This window comes from Sus scrofa, chromosome 10 (assembly GCF_054392235.1).
Source record: "Sus scrofa isolate SSC_HxYL_T2T_F1_AM1 chromosome 10, Sscrofa_HxYL_maternal_Yorkshire_Landrace_v2.0, whole genome shotgun sequence".
NCBI classification, from domain to species: domain Eukaryota; kingdom Metazoa; phylum Chordata; class Mammalia; order Artiodactyla; family Suidae; genus Sus; species Sus scrofa.
In genome coordinates, this window is record NC_139392.1 from 92,101,443 (window position 1) to 92,125,758 (window position 24,316).

At 60.0% G+C, this 24,316-nt stretch overlaps 2 protein-coding genes across 17 annotated transcripts; one reads left to right on the top strand and one right to left on the bottom strand.

Moving 5' to 3' along the window:
• Positions 1-906: 906 nt before the first annotated feature.
• On the bottom strand, positions 907-20,791 carry LOC106505211 (uncharacterized). 16 transcript variants are annotated; one of them, XM_084980600.1, is made up of 18 exons: positions 20,559-20,791; positions 20,019-20,075; positions 19,072-19,142; positions 16,559-17,004; positions 15,060-15,140; positions 14,724-14,804; positions 12,958-13,024; positions 12,633-12,738; positions 10,637-12,537; positions 10,277-10,338; positions 7,743-10,152; positions 7,082-7,634; positions 5,996-6,520; positions 5,784-5,874; positions 4,225-4,752; positions 4,037-4,122; positions 2,382-3,259; positions 907-2,286 (listed from the first exon to the last, which is right to left on the bottom strand). In XM_084980600.1, the coding sequence occupies exons 13-15, from the start codon at positions 6,432-6,434 to the stop codon at positions 4,272-4,274; spliced, it is 1,011 nt and encodes a 336-aa protein (XP_084836726.1). In that variant the 5' UTR covers positions 6,435-6,520; positions 7,082-7,634; positions 7,743-10,152; positions 10,277-10,338; positions 10,637-12,537; positions 12,633-12,738; positions 12,958-13,024; positions 14,724-14,804; positions 15,060-15,140; positions 16,559-17,004; positions 19,072-19,142; positions 20,019-20,075; positions 20,559-20,791; the 3' UTR covers positions 907-2,286; positions 2,382-3,259; positions 4,037-4,122; positions 4,225-4,271. The 16 variants fall into 16 exon arrangements, with proteins under 16 accessions (XP_084836726.1, XP_084836724.1, XP_084836723.1 ...); XM_084980598.1 differs by having other exon boundaries at positions 10,637-10,821; positions 12,581-13,024; positions 19,072-19,210; XM_084980597.1 differs by having other exon boundaries at positions 10,637-10,821; positions 12,581-13,024; positions 19,072-19,210; positions 20,019-20,101.
• Positions 8,440-9,244, top strand: CALML5 (calmodulin like 5). Its single transcript, XM_005668226.4, has one exon. It carries the CDS (start codon positions 8,570-8,572, stop codon positions 9,017-9,019), a length of 450 nt encoding a protein of 149 aa, XP_005668283.1. The 5' UTR covers positions 8,440-8,569; the 3' UTR covers positions 9,020-9,244.
• Positions 20,792-24,316: the final 3,525 nt, after the last annotated feature.

Below are 24,316 nucleotides of genomic sequence, written 5' to 3' on the forward strand. Positions count from 1 at the left end.
CAAACAACCCTATTGAAAAATGGGCAGAAGACCTAAATAGTCATTTCTCCAAAGATGACCTACGGATGGCCAACAGGCACATGAAAAAATGCTCAACATTACTAATTATTAGAGAACTGCAAATCAAAACTACTGCAAGGTACCACTTACGCCGGTCAGCATGGCCGTCATCAACAAGTCAACAAATAACAAATGCTCGAGGGGGTGTGGAGAAAAGGGAACCCTCCTACGCTGTTGGCGGGAATGTAAACTGGGACAACCGCTATGGAGAACAGTATGGAGGTGCCCCAGAAAACTAAAAATAGAACTATCATGAGATTCAGCAATCCCACGCCTGGGCATATATCCAGACAAAACTTTTCACTGAAAATGAAACACGCACCCCTATGTTCACTGCAACTCTATTCCAAGACATGGAAATGACCTAAATGTCCATCGACAGACGAATGGATTCAGAAGATGTATATATACACAATGGAATAGTACTCAGCCATAAAAAAGAATGAAATAATGCCATTTGCAGCAACATGGATGGAACTAGAGACTGTCATACTAAGTGAAGTAAGTCAGAAAGAGGAAGACAAATACCCTATGATATCACTTGTATCTGGAATCTAATATATGGCACAAATGAACCTATCTACAGAACAGAAACAAACTCATGGACTTGGAGAACAGACTTGTGGTTGCCAAGAGGGCGGGGGAGGGACTGGGAGTCTGGGGTTAGTAGATGCAAACTATTGCATTTGGAGTGGATGAGCAATGAGATCCTGCTGCATAGCACAGGGAGCTCTATCTAGTCACTTGTGATGGAACATGATGGAGGATAATGTGGCGAAAAGAATGCATATAAATGTATAACTGGGTCACTTTGCTGTTCAGCAGAAATCGACAGATCAAAAAAATTAAGAACAAAAATACATTATTTAATAAAAAAAATCAAGGGAGTTCCCATTGTGGTTCAGTGGTTAACAAACCCGACTAGTATCCATGAGGACACAGGTTCGATCCCTGGCCTTGCTCAGTGGGTTAAGTATCTGGCACTGCTGTGAGCTGTGGTGCAGGTTGTAGATGTGGCTTGGATCTCATGTTGCTGTGACTGTGGCGTAAGCCAGCAGCTATAGCTCTGATTTGACCCCTAGCCTAGGAACCTCCATATGCCGTGGGTGCAGCCCATTTTAGGCCAAAAAAAAAAAAGTCACGAGGGAAATGGGCCAGACAGGATCTCCCAGCCGCCAAGAAGAGCTTATCACATAAGAGCAAACGCCTTCCCTTTCTGATCCTGCCCGTGGTGGAGTTGAGCAGGAGAGTCAAGCCAGGAACCGGGGCGGATGAGGGGTGGCTCCCCCAGAACAGAAAGAGGTAAAACCCGTAAGAAAAGGGAGGATAGAGGAGGAAAAGCCCCACTGTTTCAAGACGCCAGAAAGTGGTCACAGAAAGTGGTCAGAAACGCTGTGAAAGTGGGAAGAAAACTCTTTGAGGAGCGTTAAAGCCTAGGGAGCTTTAAAAAAGACAAAAGAAAAAACAAAAACCCACCAAACCCCCCATTGTTCCCACACGTTTAGTGACAAGCACAGCCGTTACAAACACAAGTGAGGAAATGGGACTAAAAGCAGGGGAGACGCCCAACGCTCAAAGAAATCTGTGAAGCCAGAGACGAGGTTATGAAGACAGAGAGGAAGTCCAGCGAGCATCAGAGGGCAGCTGGGCAGAGAACGTTCCAGAAGTTAGGATGGTGGACTTCACCCATGCAGAGGACGCAGGTGCAGGTGAAAGGATGCAGTAAGACGATGGCGTCCTCGGGAGCTCTTTCCAAGGATTTCATGGACATGTCCCGAGAGCTGCCTGCGGACCGTCCATCAGCCGAGGCGGCCAATTTGAGACGTAAAACCGACTGTGAGCAGGTGAGAGTGCGGCTGACTGGGGACCTGGGGGAGGCAGAGCCCGGAGGTGGAAACACGGCCTCTTCAGGCACATCCCGTGGTGTCACCATCGCTTCAGGTCACAGCCAGGTCCCTGAACAGAGCGATGGCCCTGCTTTGTCACAGGTGTGCCGGTGAGGTGCTGATGGCGTGGCCGCCACCTCTGACCTCACCGGGTCTCCCAGGGTGTGCGAGCTGGGCCCTGGCCGGGGTCCGTGGCTGGCGTGTAAGGCCGGTGACCGCCTCAGAGAGGCGCTGTATGCAGTGCGCAAAGGTTGGGCTCCACGGTAACGCCACCCGGACCTGAATTCCCGGCTCTTCCACGAACCTGTTTTGTGACTTCTCTGGGCCTCCGGTGCTTCATCTGTGACAGGAATAAACAGGACAAAGATGGGGTCAGCCCTCGGAGCCCTTGGCACAGCACCTGGCACGCGGGAGCTCAGGTGTGAATACTCTCACCCTCTCAGGGAGGTAAGCAGAGCAGAGGCATCGGCGGGGCTCCACCGGCTGGGGCAGCGGGGTGTTGACTGGCCAGGATGGACGGATGGCTGAGGGTAGAGCCGCGGTGAAGGCCGTGACCCAACGCAGAGGCAGGTTTACAGCGACACCAGCCCCAAGAGTGGCAGGAATACCCAGGGCTGCGGGACGTCAGGCCCGGGCTCCGTGGCAGCGAGCAGGCCGGGAACATGCGGTTGCAGAGCAGGAGGAGCCACCTGCCCAGGGAGGGGGCAGCACGAGCAACAGGGGCTGGATCTGAGACGCGCGGTTGGGGAGACAGGGTTGTGGGGCGGAGAGACCCCCCTGCTACGGGGACCCTAAAGGGCTCCCAGGGCCTGAGGATTCGGGAGGAGGAAACTTACTGATACCAGTCACGTCAATGAGACGTGAAATTCTCAGCGCCAGCGGACGCTCGAGCGGAGTTAAGGAGCCGATCCCATCTCGGGGGAGAGAGGCTGCGGCTCCAGTGAGGGGGCGACCCAGGATGTGGGGGTTGGTGGGACGGGGACCAGAGCGGCAGGGAAATCACAGATGGGCAAAACTTACAAATGCGTACGTGGTTTTCGTAATTAAACAGCCACCCACGAAGAGACCTGAGAAGGGGTTTGTGGCTCACGGGCGTCTTTGGAAGCAAGGTGCTCAAGCCGCCCAGGGTGGCGGTGCTCCGACGCCGGGTCACAGGCAGCGTGGGGGGCTCGGGGACCCCAAGACGTCTGGTGGGGACCAGAGGCCGACATCCGCCACGGGCACACGTCGGTGGCCAGGCCGAGTCACCGGTCACACCGTTTGCATCCGGTTTCCCTTCTAAGGAGCCGGCTGTCTTCTTGATTTCTCCGTCTCTGAAACAGGGGGAACTGTGCTGACCGGCCCTGCACCGGCTACAGGGCCGGAAGGAGAGGGCTGCTGAGTGGACATGAAGCCTCGTGCACGGGAGATGAGGGGATCTTAGCAGGAAAGCGTGCGCCCCCTCCAGCCCATCGTTTCACGGCAGACCGTGCGGCGACCATAGGAGGGGCTGGGCCTTGACACTCTGCTGGCACGGTGCCTCGGCCAGCGGAGGGGCAGTGGCTCGGGACACAGCCAGGCAGTGGGGGCGGGGGTTGGGACACAGCGACGCTGGCCGAGCTCCTGTGAGCCGATGCCCAGGCGTCCTGGCCATGCGCACAGCATAGGCCTGGAACCAGACATGACAGGCTTGGTCTTGACTCTGCTGTTAAACCGGCTGTTTCTCAATGTCCTTGACGCCTCAGAGCATCACCATGGCACAAGGTGGCAAAACCAACCCCAGCCTACTCGGGGCGGCAGCGAGGATGGCCCTGGTTGACCTTCGCCCTCCCTCAGGTGATGGGCAGCAGCGTGGCCCTGCCCAGGCCGCAGTTGTAGGACCTGGCCTGGGTTAAGCCTGTGCTCCTGCTCTGCTGTGCCAGTGGCCCCAAGTTGAAGCATGGGAAGGCCAGGGCCCCAAGGCCTGGGGGTCCCCGCCCTCTGTTTTGTTGGGCCCACCACGCTCTGGGCAACTTTGGGCTCTTCCTTAAGCGACATTAGTAACAGCAGAGAGAGGGCAGGAGGTGGGAACACACAGCCAATGAGGGCTGGGTGGCACATGGTCAGCACACCTGAGTCCCTGTGGGCAGCGGTACATTGTAACAAGGCTGGCAGTCACATGTTGCCTCTGACCACTGAGGTTTCAGTCGAGCCAGTTCTACAGTAAAAGGTGTGATAATGCCCCTTAGATTCCCGCCCGGGGCGGTTCAAGTGAAGATGCCTGGCATCACACGGACATGTTTCGCTATCTGGGCAACACCTGATGAAAGCCGTTCTTGCAGAAACTGTAGGGTCACACGTCCATTGTCACTGGGCTGGGCACGAGTGAGGACCATGGATAGGGAGTGATGCGAGTCCTGCCACGTTCCCTAAAAGAGGAGCAAGGCTTGTGCCTGCCAACCTGCAGACAAGCCCAGGCCCACCGTAGGCCCGGAGAACAGAGCAGCCCGCCCAGCAACCAGCTGTGAGCGCAGAGCCACCAGACAGACGTGCGATGGGATGGTTGCCCCCTGGCAGCCCTGGAATCACACCTCTGCTAGGACAGGGACCCAGAGGGAAAGGCGACCCCCAGCTTCTGATCGTTTCTGGTAGGATGAGGTTATCTTTCAAATCTGCTCCACAACCAGGAGCACATGCTCCCTGGAGGCTGCTGGGAACAAAGCGGGACAGACGCCGCCTCCGGTGTCCGTGAGCCCGGCGGTTACCTCGGATGAAGGCTTTCTGAGAACTGGGAGCAGCCACCCGTCGGCTTCGAGGAGGCTGCTCCTCTGACTTGGAAGAAGAGGCCCTGGAGGAAGAGGGTCTGACATGGTTCTGAGCCGAGAACCGCCCGCAGGAGATGGGGCCTGAGCGACAGTGACAGATCCTGGTATTGAGCACTTACTGTATGCCTGGCCCTAAGTTACCACTTCTCTGCTGCTCACGGTGACCTTGACACCCTGTAAAGCAGGGGCTGTGCTGGCTCCTTCAAAGGAAGGCCGCTGGAGCCAGGGAGGCGCAGCCACCGCCCCAGGCTAGTAGGAGCCGGCACTGCCCCACAGCTGCCTGGCTGCAAAGCCAGTGGTTGAGACCCACTGTCTGGCCTCCGTGGGGAGAGCTGCGTTCAGGTGGGGGCCCAGCCGGCTCCACATTTCTGCTGCCACACGTGTGGGTGGCGGGGCAGGTTCGAGGCAGGGCCATCAGTAGAGACTGGCTCGGTGGGGGAAGGGACAAGTTCCTGCAAGTCGGGAGCCAGAGGAGCCTCAGCCTGTCCTGCAGGTTCCTCAGGGCTTCGCACAAAAGCAAAACAGCAGCAGCGGGGGTGGGGGCTGGTCCCAGGTCAGGCTCCTGGGGGCGGGGCAGGGCGCTGGGCCAGACCTCACACCCACCCACCCTGGAGGCCATCGTCTGTCAGATCGAGCACCCCCAGGGGCCCACCCTCTCTGTAACAGCCACAGGGGCTCAGCCTCCTCCTGGAAGGGGACCCCCCTTCCTTCTTGCTGGGCAGAGTTGGGGGTCCCTGGGAGATTGGGGGGGGGCAGAAGTGGGAAGGAGGCCCTGGCGGGAAAGCTGAGGGGACCCAGCTCCCTGGTACGTGTGCCGCCCTCTCCTTTCTGCTGAACCCGGCCTCTCCCTTCCTGCGGTTCCAGGTTCTCCCTCCTCTGCAGACCCTGGGCCCCCGGCCCCTGCTACCCTCTCCCTGCTGTGGAGGGGCCATGGCCTCCACTGGGGCTGCTGGGTACTCTTCTCTTCCTCCCTCCTGTGCCCAGGGTGACAGCCCCCAGCCCCGGGCTCCTCCCTCCCTCCTGTGCCCTTTCCCTGGCCACCTTGTCCCCTTACCGGTGGCAGCTTCCCAGGAGGTGCCGCCTGACCATGGGACGTCTCTGGTTCTCTCCACTGATTCTAAGCGCCAGGCCAGGCCTTGCACCCGCTGCTGTGCCCAGAACGCAGGGAATGTGCAAGCATAACCAGGTTGTGCCAGGAACGCCAAGTTACCCGTCTTCCCAGCCCGGGTCCCCCTGTCCCCTATGAGCTGCTGACCCATTGCCCACCTAGGCTGAGGCTGGGCAGGAGGAGCAATGAAGGATTTCCGTGCAGATCCATGTACTGAAAGGGAGCTGGGCTTAGAGGGGAAGCAGCGTCCGAAACAGGCTGTGAGGACAGAGGCGTGTGCAAGGGGGTGGGGTGGGGGGCAGACAGGCTCCCCACCCCCGCCATCACTGGCTGGTCTCGGGCACCGAGCTTCACCTCCCGAGTGACCCCACCTCTAAGTGGAGAGGATGCAGCGTCACTCCTGTCCCCTGGTGCTGAGCTGGACGCTCTTTCCAGACAGAAGCCCCCACTCAGAGTCCGGGGCTGTTTGTGGACTAAATCCTGCAGGCAGGCAGTGTGATTCATCGGTTCGGTCAAGGAAGGAACAGTGGCAAAACTGAGTGTACGGTCCCCTTCTGAGCGGTGGTTTACACCAACGGCAAACGTGAGGTGCATCATGGAACAACAACACTTTCCACTGATCAAAGATGCTTTGAACTGTGACGTTAGGAGCCCTGATCAGATACAGAGACCTTTCATCCTACCTGCAGAGGAAGATACAGATGCCCAAGTTTCCAAATCAGCGACAGTTAGAAGCCAGAGTTCAAGTCTCCCAACAGCATCTGAAAAGCTGTTTCCAACGCAGCATTTAATACCAAGGGCAAGTAATAACAGAATATCAATTGCCTTGGATTTTTTTTTTTTTTTTTGTCTTTTTGCTATTTCTTTGGGCCACTCCTGCGGCATATGGAGGTTCCCAGGCTAGGGGTCGAATCAGAGCTGTAGCCCCCGGCCTACGCTAGAGCCATAGCAATGCAGGATCCGAGCGGCGTCTGCAACCTACACCACAGCTCACGGCAACGCCGGATCCTCAACCCACTGAGCAAGGGCAGGGACCGAACCCGCAACCTCATGGTTCCTAGTCAGATTCGTCAACCACTGCGCCACGACGGGAACTCCAATTGCCTTGGATTTTTAATCACAAATCCCACTAATAAGACCAAAAGAAAAGGGAGTGTGAAACAGACGCATCTTCAAGGGCAAGTGAAGGGCCTGGGCTGGTCCCGGTAATTAGGAGCTCCACCCGCCCCGTGGCCCGTGCTTACGAGGCAGTTGCTCCCTGGGCTGGTCTCCCCGGGACCCACTCCTCCTCCCGACACTGGTTGTCAGTTTCATTGGGAAATTGATTGCTCATTATGTATTGAGGTCTCTGTGCTCTTCCAGCTCTGAGATGAGGTAGCACTCCGTCTTCAAGCTGAGTTTACGTGAGGAGTCAGCCAGCCAAAGGCGTCCCATCGCGTCCCTCTCTACAGCTGAGCCACCTGGGTGTCCTCCAGGCAAGGACAGAATCCTTGGTCTGTTTGATGGGCTGAACCGCGGGGGAGGAGAGAAGTTTGTTCCTTCCACGTGGGCAGAGGTCGGGGGTGGTCAGAGAATGAATAGGGATGGAGGGGGGTGTTGCTTGAGAAAGTCACTGTGGGGACTCCGAGGCAATGCCCTTCACAGCCCTGGGTCTCACTGTGAAGGACTCAGGGACGGTCCCCAAGGCCTATGCTCTCGGGCTAAAGTCTGCTACTCAGAGCCGCGTGCAGAGATGAGACTGACGAGCGTGTGGCCGGGAGTTTCCCAGCCAGGCTTCTTTCTGTGCTGAGGGCTGACCTAGGAAAGCCACCAGCCAGGCCTCGTTCGAGGTTTCGGCCTTTCCACGCCCTCCCACTGCCGGCTCTTCGGGGGCTGCCTCTCGGGCCCAGGGCTCTCCGGTCTCACCAAAGCTCTCAGGCGGGACGGGGGGTCTCTCTGGAGAACCCTGGACTCGGCGGCAGGATGGCATCAGAGGGGCCCAGGCAAGAGGAGGGGACAGGAAGCCTTTCCCTCGTCTCTGAAATCACACTTCAAACGTTTGGTTAATAAACAGGTCTCAGCGGCCTGTGTGCCAGGTCCCCAGTTTCTTGGGGTCAAGGCAGGCAGCTGTGTCCCCATCTGACCTGCTGGCTACCCTGGACTGGACAGTGATGATGCCCACCGTGCATCCTGGCAGGATCCCACTCAAGGCGGCCACCATCTGCCCCCCACCGCAGGACAAGAGCACCCAGCCCTCCCGTCTCTCCCAGCCTGGCCGTGTCGGATGAGGGAGGGGAGGGTCCCCTCGGGTCCCCTCCTCTTCCCGTCTCTGAAATTGGGGATGAGCTCTGTTGCCCCACTTGGCCCTGGTCTCTGGGAGAGTCACAGGCCAAAGCCCCCAGGGCACCGTGTCTACTGTCGGGCGGTTGAGGCCAGCCCTGGCTGGCTCCCGGGGCTCTCCTGGGCGGGCCCGCCACTCCGGTTCCTGCATTTCTTGTCTGTGGCTGGTGTGTCCCTCCCTGGGAGGAGGCTTTTGCCCCAGGACGTCGGGGGGTGGTGGGTGGGGAGTCTTCCTCCTCCCTTCCCTCGGATCTGCAGAAAAGGAGGGGAGCCCATCTGCAGCGGGACTGTCGCTGGAGCTCTGTCCTCAGCCAGACGCAGCCCCGGTTCCGCGCTGGTCCCAGCTCCGACGTGCGCCCTCGGGAGGCTTGGTTGGCAGCGAGCTCAGAAGCTCCGTGGCAGGTGCAGGCGACATGGCCGAGCAGCTGTCCAAAGAGCAGGTGGCCAAGTTCAAGGAGGCCTTCGACAGAATCGACAAGAACAAGGATGGCACCATCAACGTGCAGGAGCTGGGCGCCGTGATGCGGTCCCTGGGCCATAACCCGTCAGAGGCCGAGCTCAAGGAGCTCATCGCCAGAGTGGACAAGGACGGGGACGGCAGCATCAGCTTCGAGGAGTTCCTGGCCGCCATGGTCACGGTGATGCAGGCCCACGGCAGCCAGGGCGGCCTGCGGGAGACCTTCCGCGCCTTCGACCTGGACGGCGACGGCCACATCAGCGTGGACGAGCTCAGACAGACCATGGCCAAGCTGGGGGAGACGCTGTCCCCGGAGGAGCTGGACATGATGATCCGCGAGGCCGACGTGGACCAGGACGGGCGGGTCAACTACGAGGAGTTCCTGCGTGTCCTCGCCCAGAAGTGAGGCCCCTCTGCCCCTCGTTGGCCCCGCGTCCTCGAGGGGACGCAGAGGGACAGTCTGGGCGGTGGGGAGGCCTGGCCTCTCCTGGGCCGGGTTCTGCTCTCTGCCCAGCGCGACCGCGTGTGCTCCTGGGCTGGGGTGCTCCCTACCTCACAGGGCTGTTGTGAGGCACCCCGAAGCCGCAGGGTGGGGGGGGGGTGTCCAGAATAAAAGGGATGTGAGCTCTGAGGTGGTAAAGACTGTGCTTGGATGTGGGACGTGCTGCCCTGCCCTCGGCCCCGGTATCGGCTGCCTATGGACGGGGAGGGGGGAGGGGGGAGGGGGACAGAGGAGGCTCCAGGGTCTGCCTGAGCTTCCGGTCAGGACTGGGCACCCCCTGCACAAAGTTATCATCTTCTGCATGGAGACAGATGTGAAAGAAAAAAGTGTGGGGGTGCGTGGAGTGTGCGTGTGCCCATCCTGCATTTGAGGGGTGGGAGCCTCCACAGCAGAGGCGGGGGCACGGGGGACCAGCCCCGTCTCACCTGCAGGCAGGACAGTCGGGAAGCAGAAGGACCAGAGGTGCTGTGATGGGTGAAGGGGAGGGGCTCACCCCGGGGGTGGGGCTGTTCCCCAGTCAGATCTTAGGAGGGCACAGCTCAGGGACGGGGACGGCACCCACCACCACTGCCCAGACCCTCTCCGGCTGCAGCCCCCCAGGGCCCCTGTGAGTGGGGGCTCTGCGGCAGCCCCCAGGCTGCGTGCTCCCCTTGGAGGAGCTGTGGAGCTCAGGGAAGATGGGGACGGGAGCCGAGGACCTGCCAGCACCCCCCACCCCCCGTGTCAAGCAGAGGGTCTTTGTGGCGTTGCTGTGTGGTTTGAAAGCCTCTCCAGGCCAGTCACGGGTTCCCAGCGCGGGGTGGGAGGGGCAGAGCCTGCTTACCTGGGGGCTATTGCAAAATAGCGCCCCCTCCTTCCAGCAGGTGGATGGGGAGGGACAGCCCTATCCCCGGGCAGTGGGAGCCTGGCCAGGCCACCCTGGGCGGGTGGCTTCAGCATCGATGAAGTCACTCTACCTGATGACATTCTCAGCGGGTCGTTCGGTTCCCTGGGGCCTCACACAACGCCCCCTCAGGGTCTGGCCACAGGGAGGGGTCCTGGGGTGTGGGGGAAACAGAGAAGAAAGGCAGCGGCTGCGGAGACGGGGAGGGTGGGCCCGCCGGGATGGGGGGGGTCATCCCAGAAAGTCCCCTCCCTCCTCGGGACGCAGGTCACGGACACCTGAGTTTCTCCATTAGAGATTCCAAGACGCCAGGCTGCTCGGAGACGCAGTGCTCCAGGCTCTGGGTGGAAAGACCATGACATTGTGGATGAACCACGTTCCGTTTTTTCAAAGGCAAATGTGTTCTTTTTATAGGTTGTGTTAAATCCCTTTCCTGAACCGACTGTGACGGCAGAGGGTGGTTTTGTGTTTCTTCCTTCACGTCACCCACTGAAACACGGGGAACCCGCAAGGGTCACCATGAGTTTTGAATTCTTACTGTCCCCTGGGCCCAGGTGGCTGGACACCACCTCCCGTTTGTGGAGTATCAGTTTTCTTTCCTTAAAAACATTTTTTTTTTTCTGACCTTGAAGAAGTACCTGTGGCAACAGCAGAATCCACGTTCAGGGCGAGGTTCCGCTGGAGGAGGAGCCGGATTGGAGACACGAGTGGCCCGCAAGGGGTGGCTGGGGTGGCTCAGTGGGTTTCCGAGGCCGGCGGGGAGCGACACAGATGCTGCATCGTTCTCCGCATTTTATATGCACAGAATGGTTTACAGAGACCCCTGCAAGCAGGTCACGGACGGTGAGAACTGGCACAGGGAAGGAGAGGAAGCTGCAGGGGGCGGTCGGGGTCTGGCGGGCGGTAGAGATGGAACTTGGAGGCTTAGCCCTGCTGAGCTGCTGCCGAAAGGAGCTTTTGGGGCCACAAGGCAAGAAGGCGGCAACACATTTCTCTTTACCGATCGCCCTGGGGAACAGGAAGGGACCCCGGGGGCCTGGGAGAGGGAGTCCCTCACTCGGGTCTTGGGTGGAAGGAGGGCCTGGGTGGGCTTCAGGCTCCACCTGCACCGCGGCCCCCCTGGGGCAGGGTCGGCGGGGAGGGCTGGGGGGGAACCTGGGGGACCGGCTTCTCGATGCTGTGGGCCTGCGTCTTGGTGCCTTGTTCCTTACACCTGACTCTGCAGGAGGCACAGAAACAACGTCACGGTAACCGAGTAGTCTGGAGGACCTCGGAGATTAGGGTCACCTGCCCCACCCAGTCTAGAATCGCCTTTTCACGGAGGGGCCATCTGCAGAGACCTCCTTCAAATGGTCACCAGGCTGGCATCGCAGAAAAAATGATCTCCAAAAATGAGTTATAAGGGTTAGAGATTTGGGAGCTCCTGTTGTGGCTCAGCCGTAATGAGCCTGTCTAGCATCTATGAGGATTCAGGTTCAAACCCCGGCCTCGCTCAGTGGGTTACGGATCTGGAGTTGCCATGAGCTGTGGTGTAGGTCACAGATGTGGCTTGGATCCCCTCCGTGGCTGTGGCTGTGGTGTAGGCCGGTAGGTGCAGCTCTGATCTGACCCCTAGCCTGGGAACCTCCTATGCCACATGTGTGGCCCTAAAAAGCCAAAAGAAAAAAAACAAAAAACAAAAAAACAAACAAACAAACAATACAGAGGTTTGCATCAGATGCGATGTTCTTAGCCGTGTCTGTTTCTCTGAGGTTTCTTTGTTCAGTTTGGTTGGGTGTTTAGTTTGACGTGTGGCTTAGTGAATCATTCACGGTTTAAGTTCACCTAAACAGCAAAAAACATGAGCTGATAGAGGAATGTTCTGGGGTTTTTGGTATGCTGTGGGGTCCGTTTTTGAGGAAGGAGAACTGATTTGTTTCGAGATGGCGTGGTTGCACGCGCCTCCGACACCGAGGGCTTAAGCATCAAAGTGGGACGGGTTTGTTTCTAATAGACGCTCAAGGGAAACCGCGGAGCCGGTGGTTCTTTAAATTCAGATTTGTTAACTGGCTCGCAGGGGTGTTTTGTGTGGGTTTCAAGCATCTGCTAGAGGCTCGGGGTCTGGCCTGTGAGTCACACACAAAACCGACAGCTGGCTGCACAGAACTGAGCTGATACAGCTACGGGAACGGGTTGGGGTGCAACCACTTTGGTCAGAACAAAACGAAAGCAAAAATTCCCAAATCCCTCAAAGACTTAACTCGAGATGAATTACGCTACTTCTGGTCAAAACAGATGTTTCAAATGCCACAGGCTGAATACCACATTCTCTTCACTGGGTGTTGCCTCGGGATCTTTTCAATTCTACTGTCTCTCCCTTCTAAGGTCTTCCTTTAAGACCTTCTTTTAAGGTCCACATCAAAGGCCTCTTCTTCCAGGAAGCTTCCAGAATAAGGATCCATGATGAATAAGGTCTTACCACACACTCTTGGCAATGTGACAATGTGTCTCTCGCTAAGGTGCGTCTTGTAACTCCTTGTGGCAAAGGCCAAGGGTCCCTCTGCAGGACCCCAAAGGATACAATGAAATTCACCAACACTTACCTTGAACGGGAAGCTCCATGAGGGCAGGGCGTGTGGCGGGTTTAGTACGAACCTCCCATCCTCTGCCCCAGGGCCGGGGACCAGGTGGGCTTCCCGACGAGGCTTGGAGGGGGGCTTCCGTGGTGCCGATGGGCTGGAACACTCCAGGGAGTGTATGACTGACGAGAGGGGACCCGCTTTACCCCCCTGCCCGCCAGAACCACGAGAACCGTCTGCTCGTGATGACAAAACCCCAGCGGCTCGCTATTAGAGTCTCCAGAGCAACAGGACCGGTGTGAACGCGCAGATGCAACAGGAGGGCAGGTGGAGGAGGTGCTCAGACCGGTGGAGGTGGAGGCGGCCCAGGGGAGCTGGGGAGGGGACAGTTCAGTCCAAACCTGACAGCTGAGGATGGAGGTGTCAATCCCGACCCAAGCGTGAAGGCTCCGACCACGAGGCCCGCGGCTGAGGGCAGAAGGCAGGGGCTCAGCCTGAAGCAGACAATTCGCCTTCCTCCATCTTCGTTTTTTGTGTGTGTCTTTTTAGGACCGAACCCGTGGCATATGGAAGTTCCCAGGCTAGGGGCTGAACCGGAGCTACAGCTGCCGGTCTACACCACAGCCACAGCCACGCAGGATCTGAGCTGCTTCTGCGACCTAGACCACAGCTCATGGCAACGACAGATCCTTAAGCCACTGAGCGAGGCCAGGGATGGAACCCGCATCCTCAAGGACACTAGTCTGGTTCATTACCGCTGAGCCCGGACGGGAACTCCTCCAACTTTCTTTCTACGTGGACCCTCAGTGGATGGGAGGACGGCCCCCTCACAGGGGAAGGAGACTGGCTTAGCTGGGCCCCCCGTTCCCAGGCTCATCTCTATGGGACCCGCCCTCAGACACACCCAGAACCTGCGTCCCACCCACTCTCCAGGCAGCTTAGCACAGCCAAGGTGACATTAAGTCAGGAGTCCCTCTTGGTGTAGGAGGGAATTTGGTGCCAGGGCACGGAACGGGTAGAACAGACAACGGTTTGACGTCAGGCCACTTCCACCCGTTGATAAGATTTCAGATCAATGCGCCCCCTCACAGCGCCACTCCCTGACCCAGAAAAGTCACCAAGAGCAGGTTCTTGGACACGAGGTGCCCTCCAGATTCTCAGGAACAAGCTGGACAAGTGACCCAGTTCTACTTTCTCTGCGAACTCGTCCAGGTTCTGAGGTTTGGGGTCAGGAGCACGGCTGCCCCACCCCTGCTGCACCAGGACCCTCTATCCTTGAGAGGGTGCTGCGGCACCTGTGAAGCCAGGCCCTGCCTCCGCTCCGCCACCCCTGGCACAGCTGACCTCACCCGCCCCTCCCGTGCTCCTCTCTGGCAGTTACCAGAACCTGGAAGGGGCCCGAGCACCTCTGCAAGCTTCTGCTTGCTTACCTGCAGCTGGGTGCTGTCTTGGGTGCTTGAGTCTCTTTCCCACTCAGGTGGCCACACCCCCATCTCCTGTCCTCCCCTCACTCCCCAGGGCACCGGCACCAACTTTCCCTGTCACCTCTGCCTGTTGGGCCTGGGCCGCCTTTGCTAGAAGCCGGATTCTCAGTCCTAGCTGCCAATTAAAACACCCGGAGAGGTTTCTGAGAAGACCTTGTGTGAGTCCCCAGTGTTCTCACCCCTGAGCTGGTCTGGGGGGCCTCAAAGTTCTGACACCACCCCCCGTCGGTCTGGGACCCCTCACTTGGTCTGGGGGCCCCAGGCTCGGTCACCTACTTCATGCCAGGGGCTTGTGTGGCCAAGATAGAGAAGCCGAGTACCAAGCATTGACCTGCCTCTGCAAACCATGGTCCATCTGGGTGCCCAGGCCTCCTCTGCGGCGCTGGGCAGGAACGGGGCCCGGGCTCAGCAGCCCACAGCAGGAGGCCACTGCCGCCCAAGCCCAGTCTGAGTCACTTGGCCCAGGAACTGATAGTGTCTGCTCGGTGACCTGCAGCCCCCACACCAGCTCTGCCTCCCAGAGCCCACCCTGGAGCTCCCACCCCTTCCCCACTGCCTGGCTGACCTCTGACCCAGGCAGAAGCAGAGTCTTGGGAGGGGATGCCAGGGCGCTCAAGGGACCGAGGTTTCCTGCATCCGAGGACTTGTGGTCCTGACAGCAGGGGCGTGGTGGTGACACTTACCCACTCCACAGTGTTTTCTTGAGCCCCCCACCTCCTTGGGGGTCCCGGAAGAGTGAAGGGAGATGCCATAGCAGGCGCTGCCTGGGGGAGAGGAGACAGTTGTAAAGAAAAGGGGGTGCGCAGGAGGGGTCGCTGATGTGTTCGGGGTCTGGGACTTTGCCTGGGTTGTCCTTGTCATCAGATCTCGACAGACCCATCAGCCCCAGGGACGCTGCCTGTCCAGTGACTGCCCGGCTTGGTCACAGGGCTGCTTCCACTCCCAGGGGCAACCGTGCTTCCCCACCCCACCCCACCCCGTGCATGGCCACCGGCTGGACCGCCCACCGCTGCCGTTACCCCAGTGATGGAACCCATGGCGTAGGATGGACGGACAGCCAACGCTTTCACTTCTGGGCGCGGGGCAGAGACGCCTGGCACCTGTCCGGGAGGAGGATGGGGAAGGCCCTGCAGGGGTGTGCAGCCCGGGGCTGGGAAGACCCGGGAAGGATTCCGACCTGCCTCAAATGGCCCCGCTGATGTGAGCGCTGGGGGATGGGAGCCGGACGGGGCCTCAGCAGGGCCTGGGCTGCAGAGCCACCCGAGGAGGCCGCGGCTGCCTCGGAGACGCGACAGAGCCGACCCCCAAGATGCTTGGGGTGGGGGCATTGCGGGGGGCCGCGGAGGAGGCCGACGCACCCGGCCGGGGCTGGGCGGACGTTGAGTCTGAGGTTCGACGGCTCTCTAGTTGGAGATGGTTTCCTAACGAGAGTCTAAAGAGTCTTGTTTTACTGGCTGCAGGTTTGCTGTGTCTCCTGCCCTCAATTTACACGCTGATTCTCCCCCCCCTCGGGGGGTCGAGGGGCACGTGAGGCGGCGGCAGAGGCGGGAAGGCTGCTGCTGCAAGCCGGGCGCGGATACCGGTATCCCCCGCACCCAGCGCGCGCGAGGAGCCCGGCACCGCCAGCAGGACCCGCCCTGCCATCCGCAGACCTCTGGCCTCCAGATGTGAGGGCAGAGCCACCAAGTCTGCTCATGGGTCCCAGCAGCCACAGAGGGCAGATAAATGCAAGTGGGTGAAAAGAGTGGCAAGTGGTCACGCACAACTGCACGTGGAGGAAGGGGACGCCGGGCTCTTGGGGGCGTGGCCAGCGGAGGGAGCTCCGCCCACCCTCCAACCCCACCGGCATCTGGAAAACAGATGATGCCAAGGCTGTAGTTGTGGTTTGTCTGGGGAGTAAGACAGGTCCTGGGTAGACGATGTGGGAGCCCTAGGCCGCGAGGGTCTTGAAGACCCTCCGGGGTGAGGCCAACTGGGGAGGGAGGACAGAGGCAGCTACCGAGGCCCCGGAAGTGGGAGCCCGGGCTTGGGCCCAACGCAGGGTTCTGCCCCGAGCCTGGCTCAGCCCGCTGTGTGTACCAGGGCCAGGCTCCCGATTCCACCCCGTCTTGGAGAAGGGCTGCGAGAGGGCTGGGCGGAAGGCCTTCGTCTTCAGCCTGGTACCACCCCGCCCCGAGGCCTGGCCCCATTCCCGGGCAGGGAGGTTGGGTGGCAGGTGGTCCCAGATGCCAGGAACCCTGTAGCTGCAGCTCGGCTGCACTGGGGCTGTGGCCCAGGCCAGGATGGGGGTCAGGGTCCTTGAGAGCAGAGAAGGCAGGATGGGTCGGGCCATCACCAGGGGAGGCCGCCCAGCGGAGACTGTGGACAGGGGGCCTCCTCTTTAGCTGCTCAGGCCCACCTCACCAGCCGTGCGCAGGGCTCAGCTTTTGAGCTCTGGAAGGAACGGGCAGTATGTCTGGTGCGGCCTTACACACGCCCACCAGGGGTGGGAGGGACCACAGGTGACCTTGGCACTGACCTTGAGTTAGACCTGGGACAGAGCTCTTGGCCGTGGCTTCCTCTCTTGCAAAACGGAGGTAGCCATAGCCCTTCCTCTGCGGACTTGATCAAGTGGTAGGTAGAGGCCAGGCCACCACGGACATGGTGCAGAGGCAGCCTTGGGAGGCCTCGGTGGTGTGTGTCGTGTCCCAGGCTCCTGCGTCCCCTGAAGTGTGCTCAGAGCCAGTGGGCTTCCAGACCTCCCAGGCCCGCGGTGATGGGCAGGCTGCCTGCCTGCAACTTTGGGCGGTGCCTGAAGGGTCCCTGGGGCTCTGCTTCCTCCTCCGGGTTTTCCACGAGGCGGAGGGGGTTTCCTGCCAGGAACCACCACCGTATCTGCCAGGGCCAGGCCAGCGGGAGGGGCGTCGGAAACAGCTCTGTTATCGCTCTGCAAACAATGCTGCTATCTTGTTCTGTGGGAGGGTGCTGGGGGAAAAAAAAAAAAAAAAAAAGGCTTGGTCAGCACCCGCTTTTAGACTAGGGGATTGTATTTGTGTGATTATGACAGGGGGAAGAGAGGAGAAAAAATAAACTGGTAGCTCTGAGAGGGAGTCCACGCTTGGCCAGCGTCTGGGGTCTGCAGCCCTGCGGGTCCCCGAGCTGATTTTAGGACTCAGCCTGGCCAAGGGAACAAAGGAGAGCTACGACCTTGCTTTCCGTGACAAGTGTCTAAGGCAGGACTGACTTGTGTTTTGCTTTCAGGACACTGATGGCTATTGTTTCCTTCTATTTATAGTGAGGGAAGCTGGTTTTCCACTTATCATCGCGGTCATTTAAAATACAGTTATTAGTGCAGGACATAGATTAAAAGACAGCAAGTGGGGAAGGGTACAAAAAACATGCGGAACGGTGACAGTGGCTCTAAAGTGACCAGGCCCTTGGAAACAATGGCCCAAACCTTCCACTACACTGAGGAAGGGATGGTTTGGACTAGAGCCCCGAGAGAGAGAGTGATGGGGACAGAGGGTGAGCGCCCTGAAAACGAGAGACAGGACAAACAACTCGGGTCACAGGAAGGAAACTCAGCTGCGCAGGCTCCCGGGGGAGCTGAGGTGGGACAGGGGGCTGGGGGGGCTGGGGGGGCAGAGGGGCCCATGCCCCCACCTCCCACAGATTCAAGTGGCCTCTCCACCCCGGCTCTTGCCCTGGGGCAGGGGTACAGCCCCGGCCACCCTCTGTCTCTTTCTCAAGCCCAAGGGGGAGCTCGAGACTCAAGCCAGAGGCCAAAACTTAGCAGCAGCCACAGGGGGATTTTTTTTTTTTTTTGCGTTACAGCCTCCAAAACTTCTTTGTTTCAAAGATTTTAAAAAAATTCTTTGAGGCCTCAAAACTTCTGCTTTTGCTTGATCTGTGGGTTTCCATCCAAGCCCCAGGGAGGCAGAGAAGCAGGACTCAGAGGGCTGGGGGCTGTTTGGCCTGAAGCAAGGGACGAGCACTTGTCCTACTGGGTCCAGGAAAGTCCGAGAACCAAGGTTAGCTTTGTAACTTCGGGGGACTTGGGGGAGACGTCAGAAAACATTCCTGATACGAGTGAAGAGGCGTGAGCAGACAGGTCACTGGGTCAACAGCAGCCTGCACGGGCCACCAGACACACGAAGGACAGGCCCTTGGTGGCGCGACCACCGTCCACCTGCGAGACAGGTGGGGGCGAGGGAGTCCGTCGGAGGCGCCAAGGTGGTTCGTGTGCAGCAAGAGGGGATTCTGACTCAGCATCGTCAGGCCTGATGACCTTCTCAGGCCGTTCCAGCCTGGTTGCTGGGGAACTTCCCAAGTTCACATACAGTTTTTAGTTGAGTTCAGCCTGCCATCTCAGTGGCCTTCACATATTTTAGCAATGAAGCACTTGAGAATAAACTCCAGGTGGAGGTGGGAGGGGGCGTGGTGACGGGTTAGCATGAAGCTGAGCCTAAGTTCAGACGTGGCGGACCAGCGGCTCCATTTCCTGGGTCGGGGGGTCGGGGCTGGGGCAGGGGGCCTTCGATCAATCAGCCCCTCGGCTTCTCCGGGGCCCTGTCTGTGGGCCACACGCTGTCCCAGACCTGTGGCTGCCATGCTGAGCAGGGCACCGGGACTCTGACTTCCCTTCCCCCACTTGTTAGCCTGTCAGAGGGTGTCCGCATCACAGCCCCACCCCCACCCCCGGTGGGGGACGCTCAGCCGTGGAGGGTTCCCCACCCACCCGAGAGTCTGCTGCATGTTCCCCGCGTTTTAAGAATACCTGGCCTACCGGTGAGGGTCCAGCCCTTCCCACCACCGCCCCCAGGTCCATGAAAACCACCTCTGGGCATTGCCTTGTGATGCAACGATAGAGGCTTAATTACAGCTACGATAGTAAAGTTAGTGTCAGGGAGCAGGGTGCCATCTGGGCCCGCACGAGATTAAGTTGGGGGTGACAGGCAGGCAGAGAGGGCTCCTGAGCCCCACGCCCCTGACCTGCCAGTCACACGTGCCTGAGCCCCCCCACAGCCACACCCTACCCCTCGGCTCTCTCACCTGTGAACTGGAGCCAGCCTCCCCATTCTGACTTCCTGAGGATTCAGCAAAAGAACGTGTCATCGGAGTTCCTGCTGTGGCACAACGGGTTGAGAACCTGTCTGCAGCGGCTCAGGTCTGCAGAGCCGTGGGTGTGACCCTGGCGGGGGGCAGTGGGTGAAAGGATCGCCCGTTGCCACATCTGTGGCTAATTCAATCCCTGGCCCAGGAACCGCCACCTACTGCAGGTGTGGCCATTTAGGAAGAACCGACGGAGCCCCGATCCACCACGTGCCTGGAAAAGCCTGCCCCGGGGCCGGGAACCCGGCCCTCCCAGCCCCTCCCGCGCACAGGCCTTGGGCCAAGGGTCAGCGCCCAGCCCGACTGCTAGACCACACTCCTGGTGCGGGGACCCCGAGGTCCCCTGGGGCGCCTGGCATCCGTGTCCAGGCCTGTGCTTGCCTCTGTCTCTGGGCTGGGGCGCTGCCGTTCACACAAGCAGGCCCGAGGGCCCGGGGTGGGGGCGGGTGTGGACAGAACCTGGCTGTGTGGGTTGGGCACATGGGCGGCCCTCCCAGGGCAGGGCGAGCTGGGGTGGGGAGAAAAGAGGTCTGGGCTAGAGGCCTGTTACCCCTTCGACCCAAAGGGCAGGGCTGGGCTGTTCGCAGGCGGTGGAAACCTAAAATGGGGTGTGTGTCCTGTGCTTTTTTAAGGCTGCACCCGCATATGGAGGTTCCCAGGCTAAGGGTCAAATCGAAATTGTAGCCATTGGCCTACGCCAGAGCCACAGCAACACCAGATCCGAGCTGCGTCTGCAACCTACACCACAGCTCACGGCAACACCGGATCCTTAACCCACTGAGCGAGGCCAGGGATCTACCCGCAACCTCATGGGTCCTTGTAACCACTAAGCCACTAGCGGGAACTCCTAAAACGGTGGTTCTATGTTGTTGATCTACTGAGCTCACCTGTCTACGAGTCCTGCGTCATTGTCTGGGTCTCGGATTAAGATGCTCAGGAACTTTCTGTGGGGGAGGGGGGAAGGAGGGAGCTGGCAGGGGAGGAGATGGGAGGGAGGTGAAGTCTTTCCTCGGTGTGGCTGGTGCCACCGACTCCAGGGACACGTCAGGCTGCGGCCGTGAGGTCAGGAGGCTGAACAGAGGCGCCCGAGGGCAGCCCATGCGCTGCGTCCGGGAGAGCGGGACTCAAGGACAGAGGGCGGCCCGGCCCAGAGTGGGACCCCTCCCCCGCCCGCAGCCTCAGCTCCTCTTCCCGAGGTTAACTCGTCCCCTCCGTCTGGGCTGAGCCCCAGCCTGGGCTCTCCCTGCACCCCCACAGTAGCTCCAGCCCAGCTGAGCGCTTGGGGACTGTGCCACCTGCTGCCCGGTCCCCACCCCGTGACAACCCCCAGCGGGCCAGGCTCAGCGTGCGCAGTAGCCAGACGCCGAGGAGGAGGAGGGCCTGGACCCGAGGCGGCCAGCGACCACGAGCCGGCAGACAAGCCTCACCTCTGCCTGCACCCTCGGGCCTGGAGTATTTATGGGGAGGGATGCGGGGCTTGCTGGCCCTGGGCAGCGTGGGGACCGGCGACTGGAAATAAGAGAGAGCTGAGGTCACGGATGTTTCGCGCAGGCCTAACTGGGCTGCAGGCTTCCTCTCCGGATGCTTGTTCAGAAGATGGAGATAGCAGGTCCTGGAGGTGGTGTCTGGCCCCTCTGAAGTCAAAGGTGCATGACCAGTTGGAGGCTGGGGTCCCAACCCGTCTTAACTGGCTCCTGCTTGAACTAGACCCAGCTGACTCAAGTTCCTGGCTAACAGCTCCGGCAAACATCTTATTGTTTTGGCTCCGTGATGTATGGAGGACAAGCAATTAAGGCGAGTGCCCGTGAAGGCAGGTGACAGGTGTGATGGATTTAACTCTCGGTTACCCGTGGTTTCAACACTTTAACAAACGCGCGCAATCTCACAGCGGCTCAGGGAGCAGATCTGGGGGTCGTTCTGGCCCAGCTGCTTTGATGGGCTGCAGTCAAGAAGCCCATGGCTGGGCTGCATCATCCGAAGGCCTGGCTCGGGGCTCGGGGTCTGGCCCCCGGGGCTCCCCTTCACTGTGGACGAGCTGGTGCTGGCTGTGGGCAGGAGGCGTGGTTCACAGGGCAGCGTGAGGGGCCTCACCGCGTGGTGTCCAGGGTGAGCAGGGCAGAGTGGCTTGGCAGTCCCATGCTCTCAGGCCCATCGTGCAGACTAGCCCTGATGCACTAAGGTGTGGCTTCCAGGGCGGGCATGTCGCAGGCCCGGCAGTCACAAGCCCTCGCAGGGCTGCAAGTCTGTCTTTGACCACTGACTCTCGCTAAGGCAGAGCTGGGTGACAGCCTTCATGGCTCATTCAGCAAACACCCTGAGTCTTGAAGATGACGCTCTCGCGAGAAAGTGACACGAGTCACAGGGCAGCGAGAGACCCCGGGCGGTGGGGGCCGGGTGGGGGTGTGTCTACAGGGCAGCCAGGCCGCTGCCGAGAGCTGGTGAGGCCCAGCTGGTGGGTCTGAGGGCTGGAAACCGGGTAATCATTAGTTCAGCCATCGCACCTATCGCCTGCCGGTACCCATCACGGTGGCCTCTTTGTTGCTATAAAAGGCTGGCATGTCCTTCAGGCTCACGGAGCCCAAACAATAAGGCGTTTGCCTGAGTTGTTTTCCAGAAAGTTGGGGTCGGCTGTGTCTAGTTCAGCTGGGCAAGACTCAGCTGTGTCCAGTGAGAGCTGGGCTGGCTAAGACTGGATGGGGCCCCCGACGCTTCGGCTGGGCAGGCGCGTGTCCACGTGGGGCCCTTTTGAACGTGCACAGGCCTGTCGTCTGGTTACGTCTGTGCGACGACAATCATCGCATCTGTTCCCAGTCACCGTCCCCACACTCCCTACTTCTTTAGGCTTCATCCCATAAGCAGCCTGAGCTGAGCCTGATTTGAGGTTTCTCTGCCTGTTTCCCTGTGTGGCTGCCCTGCCAATAAACCCTCTTTGCTGCAAACCTGGCATCTTGGCCGTTTGGTTCTGCCATGTGCAGGACAGAGCCAACCTGGTTTAGGATAAGCGGGAGATGGGGACGGAAGGGGGAGTGGGGGTGGGGGAGGGGGAGGGGAGTAGGGGAGGGGGAGGGAGGAACAGCTTCCAGAGTTGGGACCAGCCTGGCTGGTCAGGGGACTAAAGGTGCCAGGCACTGTGGGGTGGCCAGCATCACTTTTCACTGCTCCAGTTCCAGAACCTTCTCTCGCATCCCGTGGGCCCCTGCTGTTCAGCAGGCAGACGCCAGTGGCTGAACTTGATTGCCTGTCACTGCAACAAAGGAGCCCATTGGCGGGTTCTCGGGAGAGCCAGCCCTGGAGGACCTGACTGTCGGAGAAGCAGAGAAATGACCATGGAAACAGTTTCCGCTTGTGGAAGGGATTGTTCCAGGCTCTGCCCTCAGGCAAACGTGATTTCATTGTTGCAGAGCCTCTGCCCTGTGGCTCTCAGATGGGGGCTCGGGAGTGTGTGTTTACATGCCCGTGTGCCATTTTCCTTTGTTTTGGAGCAGCTTGCTGCCCGCTGGGACCAGGCCCGCATAGGCTTGAGGGGACACGCCTGACGGGCCTGCGGGTCCCAGACGGTGTGAGGCCTGGGCTGAGCTTCCAGCTTCACATGCTGCCCGGTGAGATGCGTGTACTTTGACGCTCTGGAAAGCTCCCGCGCTGGCTGCTCGTCTTCCGTGTGGTTTGTGAGGTCTTGGGTTGGCCTCACTGCTGTCTTAGAGCAGGCGCTCCCCCGGGGCTGGGGTCCTCCCCCCTGTCCCGAGCCTGGAGGGCACTGAGCAGGGGCCTGATCCCTGGGTACCCCTGCCCTTCCCCCAGGCATCGCAGCTTCTGCGGGTTTCACTGAGGGCCGAGCTCACACCTGGAAGTGGCCCAGCATGGAGAGGGTCCAGGAGGGCCTGCGGCGGAGCCTGGCGGGCGGACAGAGCAGCTCTGCGCCGAGGTGGGTGCAGGTGCAGCGGCTCTGCACCGAGGTGGGTGCAGGTGCGTGGTGTCACGTAAAAGCCTCCCTTCCAGCCCTGGGGGGAGGCCTAGGGCCGCCCTGATGTCCCCTGACAGCTGCGGTCTGGGCGGCCTCACCCAGAGGGGTGCAGCCTGGCCCTCCCGCGCGGGGCGCTGCTGGGCAGGGAGCAGGCGCAGCAGCCTGGGTCCAGGCGGAGGAGGAGAGATGGAGCCGGGCTGGTCTGCCCCGGCTTAGCTGGATCTGGAGTCTCTGTAAGGCAGGGGCTGCCCCAGACTCAGCTGGGAGAGGACAGAGGGCAGCAGGCCGTCCCCACCCAGACGGTGGTGGCGCTGCTCACACTGTCACCTCCGCCCCTGCGGAGGGAGGGGCCGGCCTGGGATCAGAGCCTGAGGCGGCGTCCTCCTCAGCAGCCCTGGTCCGGAACCAGAGGCGGGGCCAGACCCCCAGGCCCGTCCCTTCGTCCGCAGGACGTGTGCGGCGGCTGTAGCTCTGATCTCTGCAGACGGTCCTGACGGCCTGTACGTCCAGGAGGCGTGCTTTCTTCCCCTTGATGTGGGCAATTTTTTAAAAAACAGACTATTTTCTTCGAGGAGCTTTAGGGTCACAGCTGCGCTAGGTGGCAAGTGTCGATCCCCCCGCGCCCGCTCCCTCACACCCAGAGCCTCTCCACCCATCAAAGTCCCCGCCAGAGGGGCGTGTGTTAACGACGGATGCACCCACAGTGACTCGTCATCATCGCCGAGTCCAGAGATGACGCTGGGGTCCTGGTGGCGCAGGTCTGTAGGTTTGGACAGACGTGTAAGGACGAGGACCCATCCCCGTGGTGTCAGACCAGTCCCGGCGCCCTGAGCGCCCTCTGCTCTGCCGCCTCACCCTCCACTAACCGCTCCAAACCGCTGGTGTTTTCACGGTTCGCATAGAGTTGTGCCTTTTCTGTGACATCCGATTGTTGGACTCACACAGGCTGTGGCCTCAAGGTTCCTGTCTTTTCATGGCTTGGCAGCTCATTTACTTGAGTGCTGAGTGACAGGCCTTTGGATGTGCCGTAGTCTAGCTGCCCCCTACGGAGGGACACTGGGCTCTTTCCACGCGTGGGAGATCACGGGCGAAGCTGAGAAAGCGTCCGTGTGCGAGCTTTTGTGTAGATCTAAGCTTTCCACTCCGGCGGGCATCGGAAAGCACGATCCCCGGGTCTTGTGGTTTACTGGCAGCGGTCTTCCAAAGCGGCGGCCCCAGGTTGCG

Excerpts from the sequence above, each read along its gene's own strand:
- LOC106505211 (XM_084980600.1), bottom strand. The coding sequence starts at position 6,434 with ATGATGCACCTCACGTTTGCCGTTGGTGTAAACCACCGCTCAGAAGGG. Across the intron at positions 5,875-5,995 it reads CCTGCCCAGCCTCAGCCTAG|CGGGTGCAAGGCCTGGCCTG; the intron begins GTGGGCAATGGG and ends TGGGCACAGCAG. Across the intron at positions 4,753-5,783 it reads CTCCTGGGAAGCTGCCACCG|GGCCTCTTCTTCCAAGTCAG; the intron begins GTAAGGGGACAA and ends CTCTTCCTCCAG.
- CALML5 (XM_005668226.4), top strand. The coding sequence starts at position 8,570 with ATGGCCGAGCAGCTGTCCAAAGAGCAGGTGGCCAAGTTCAAGGAGGCC.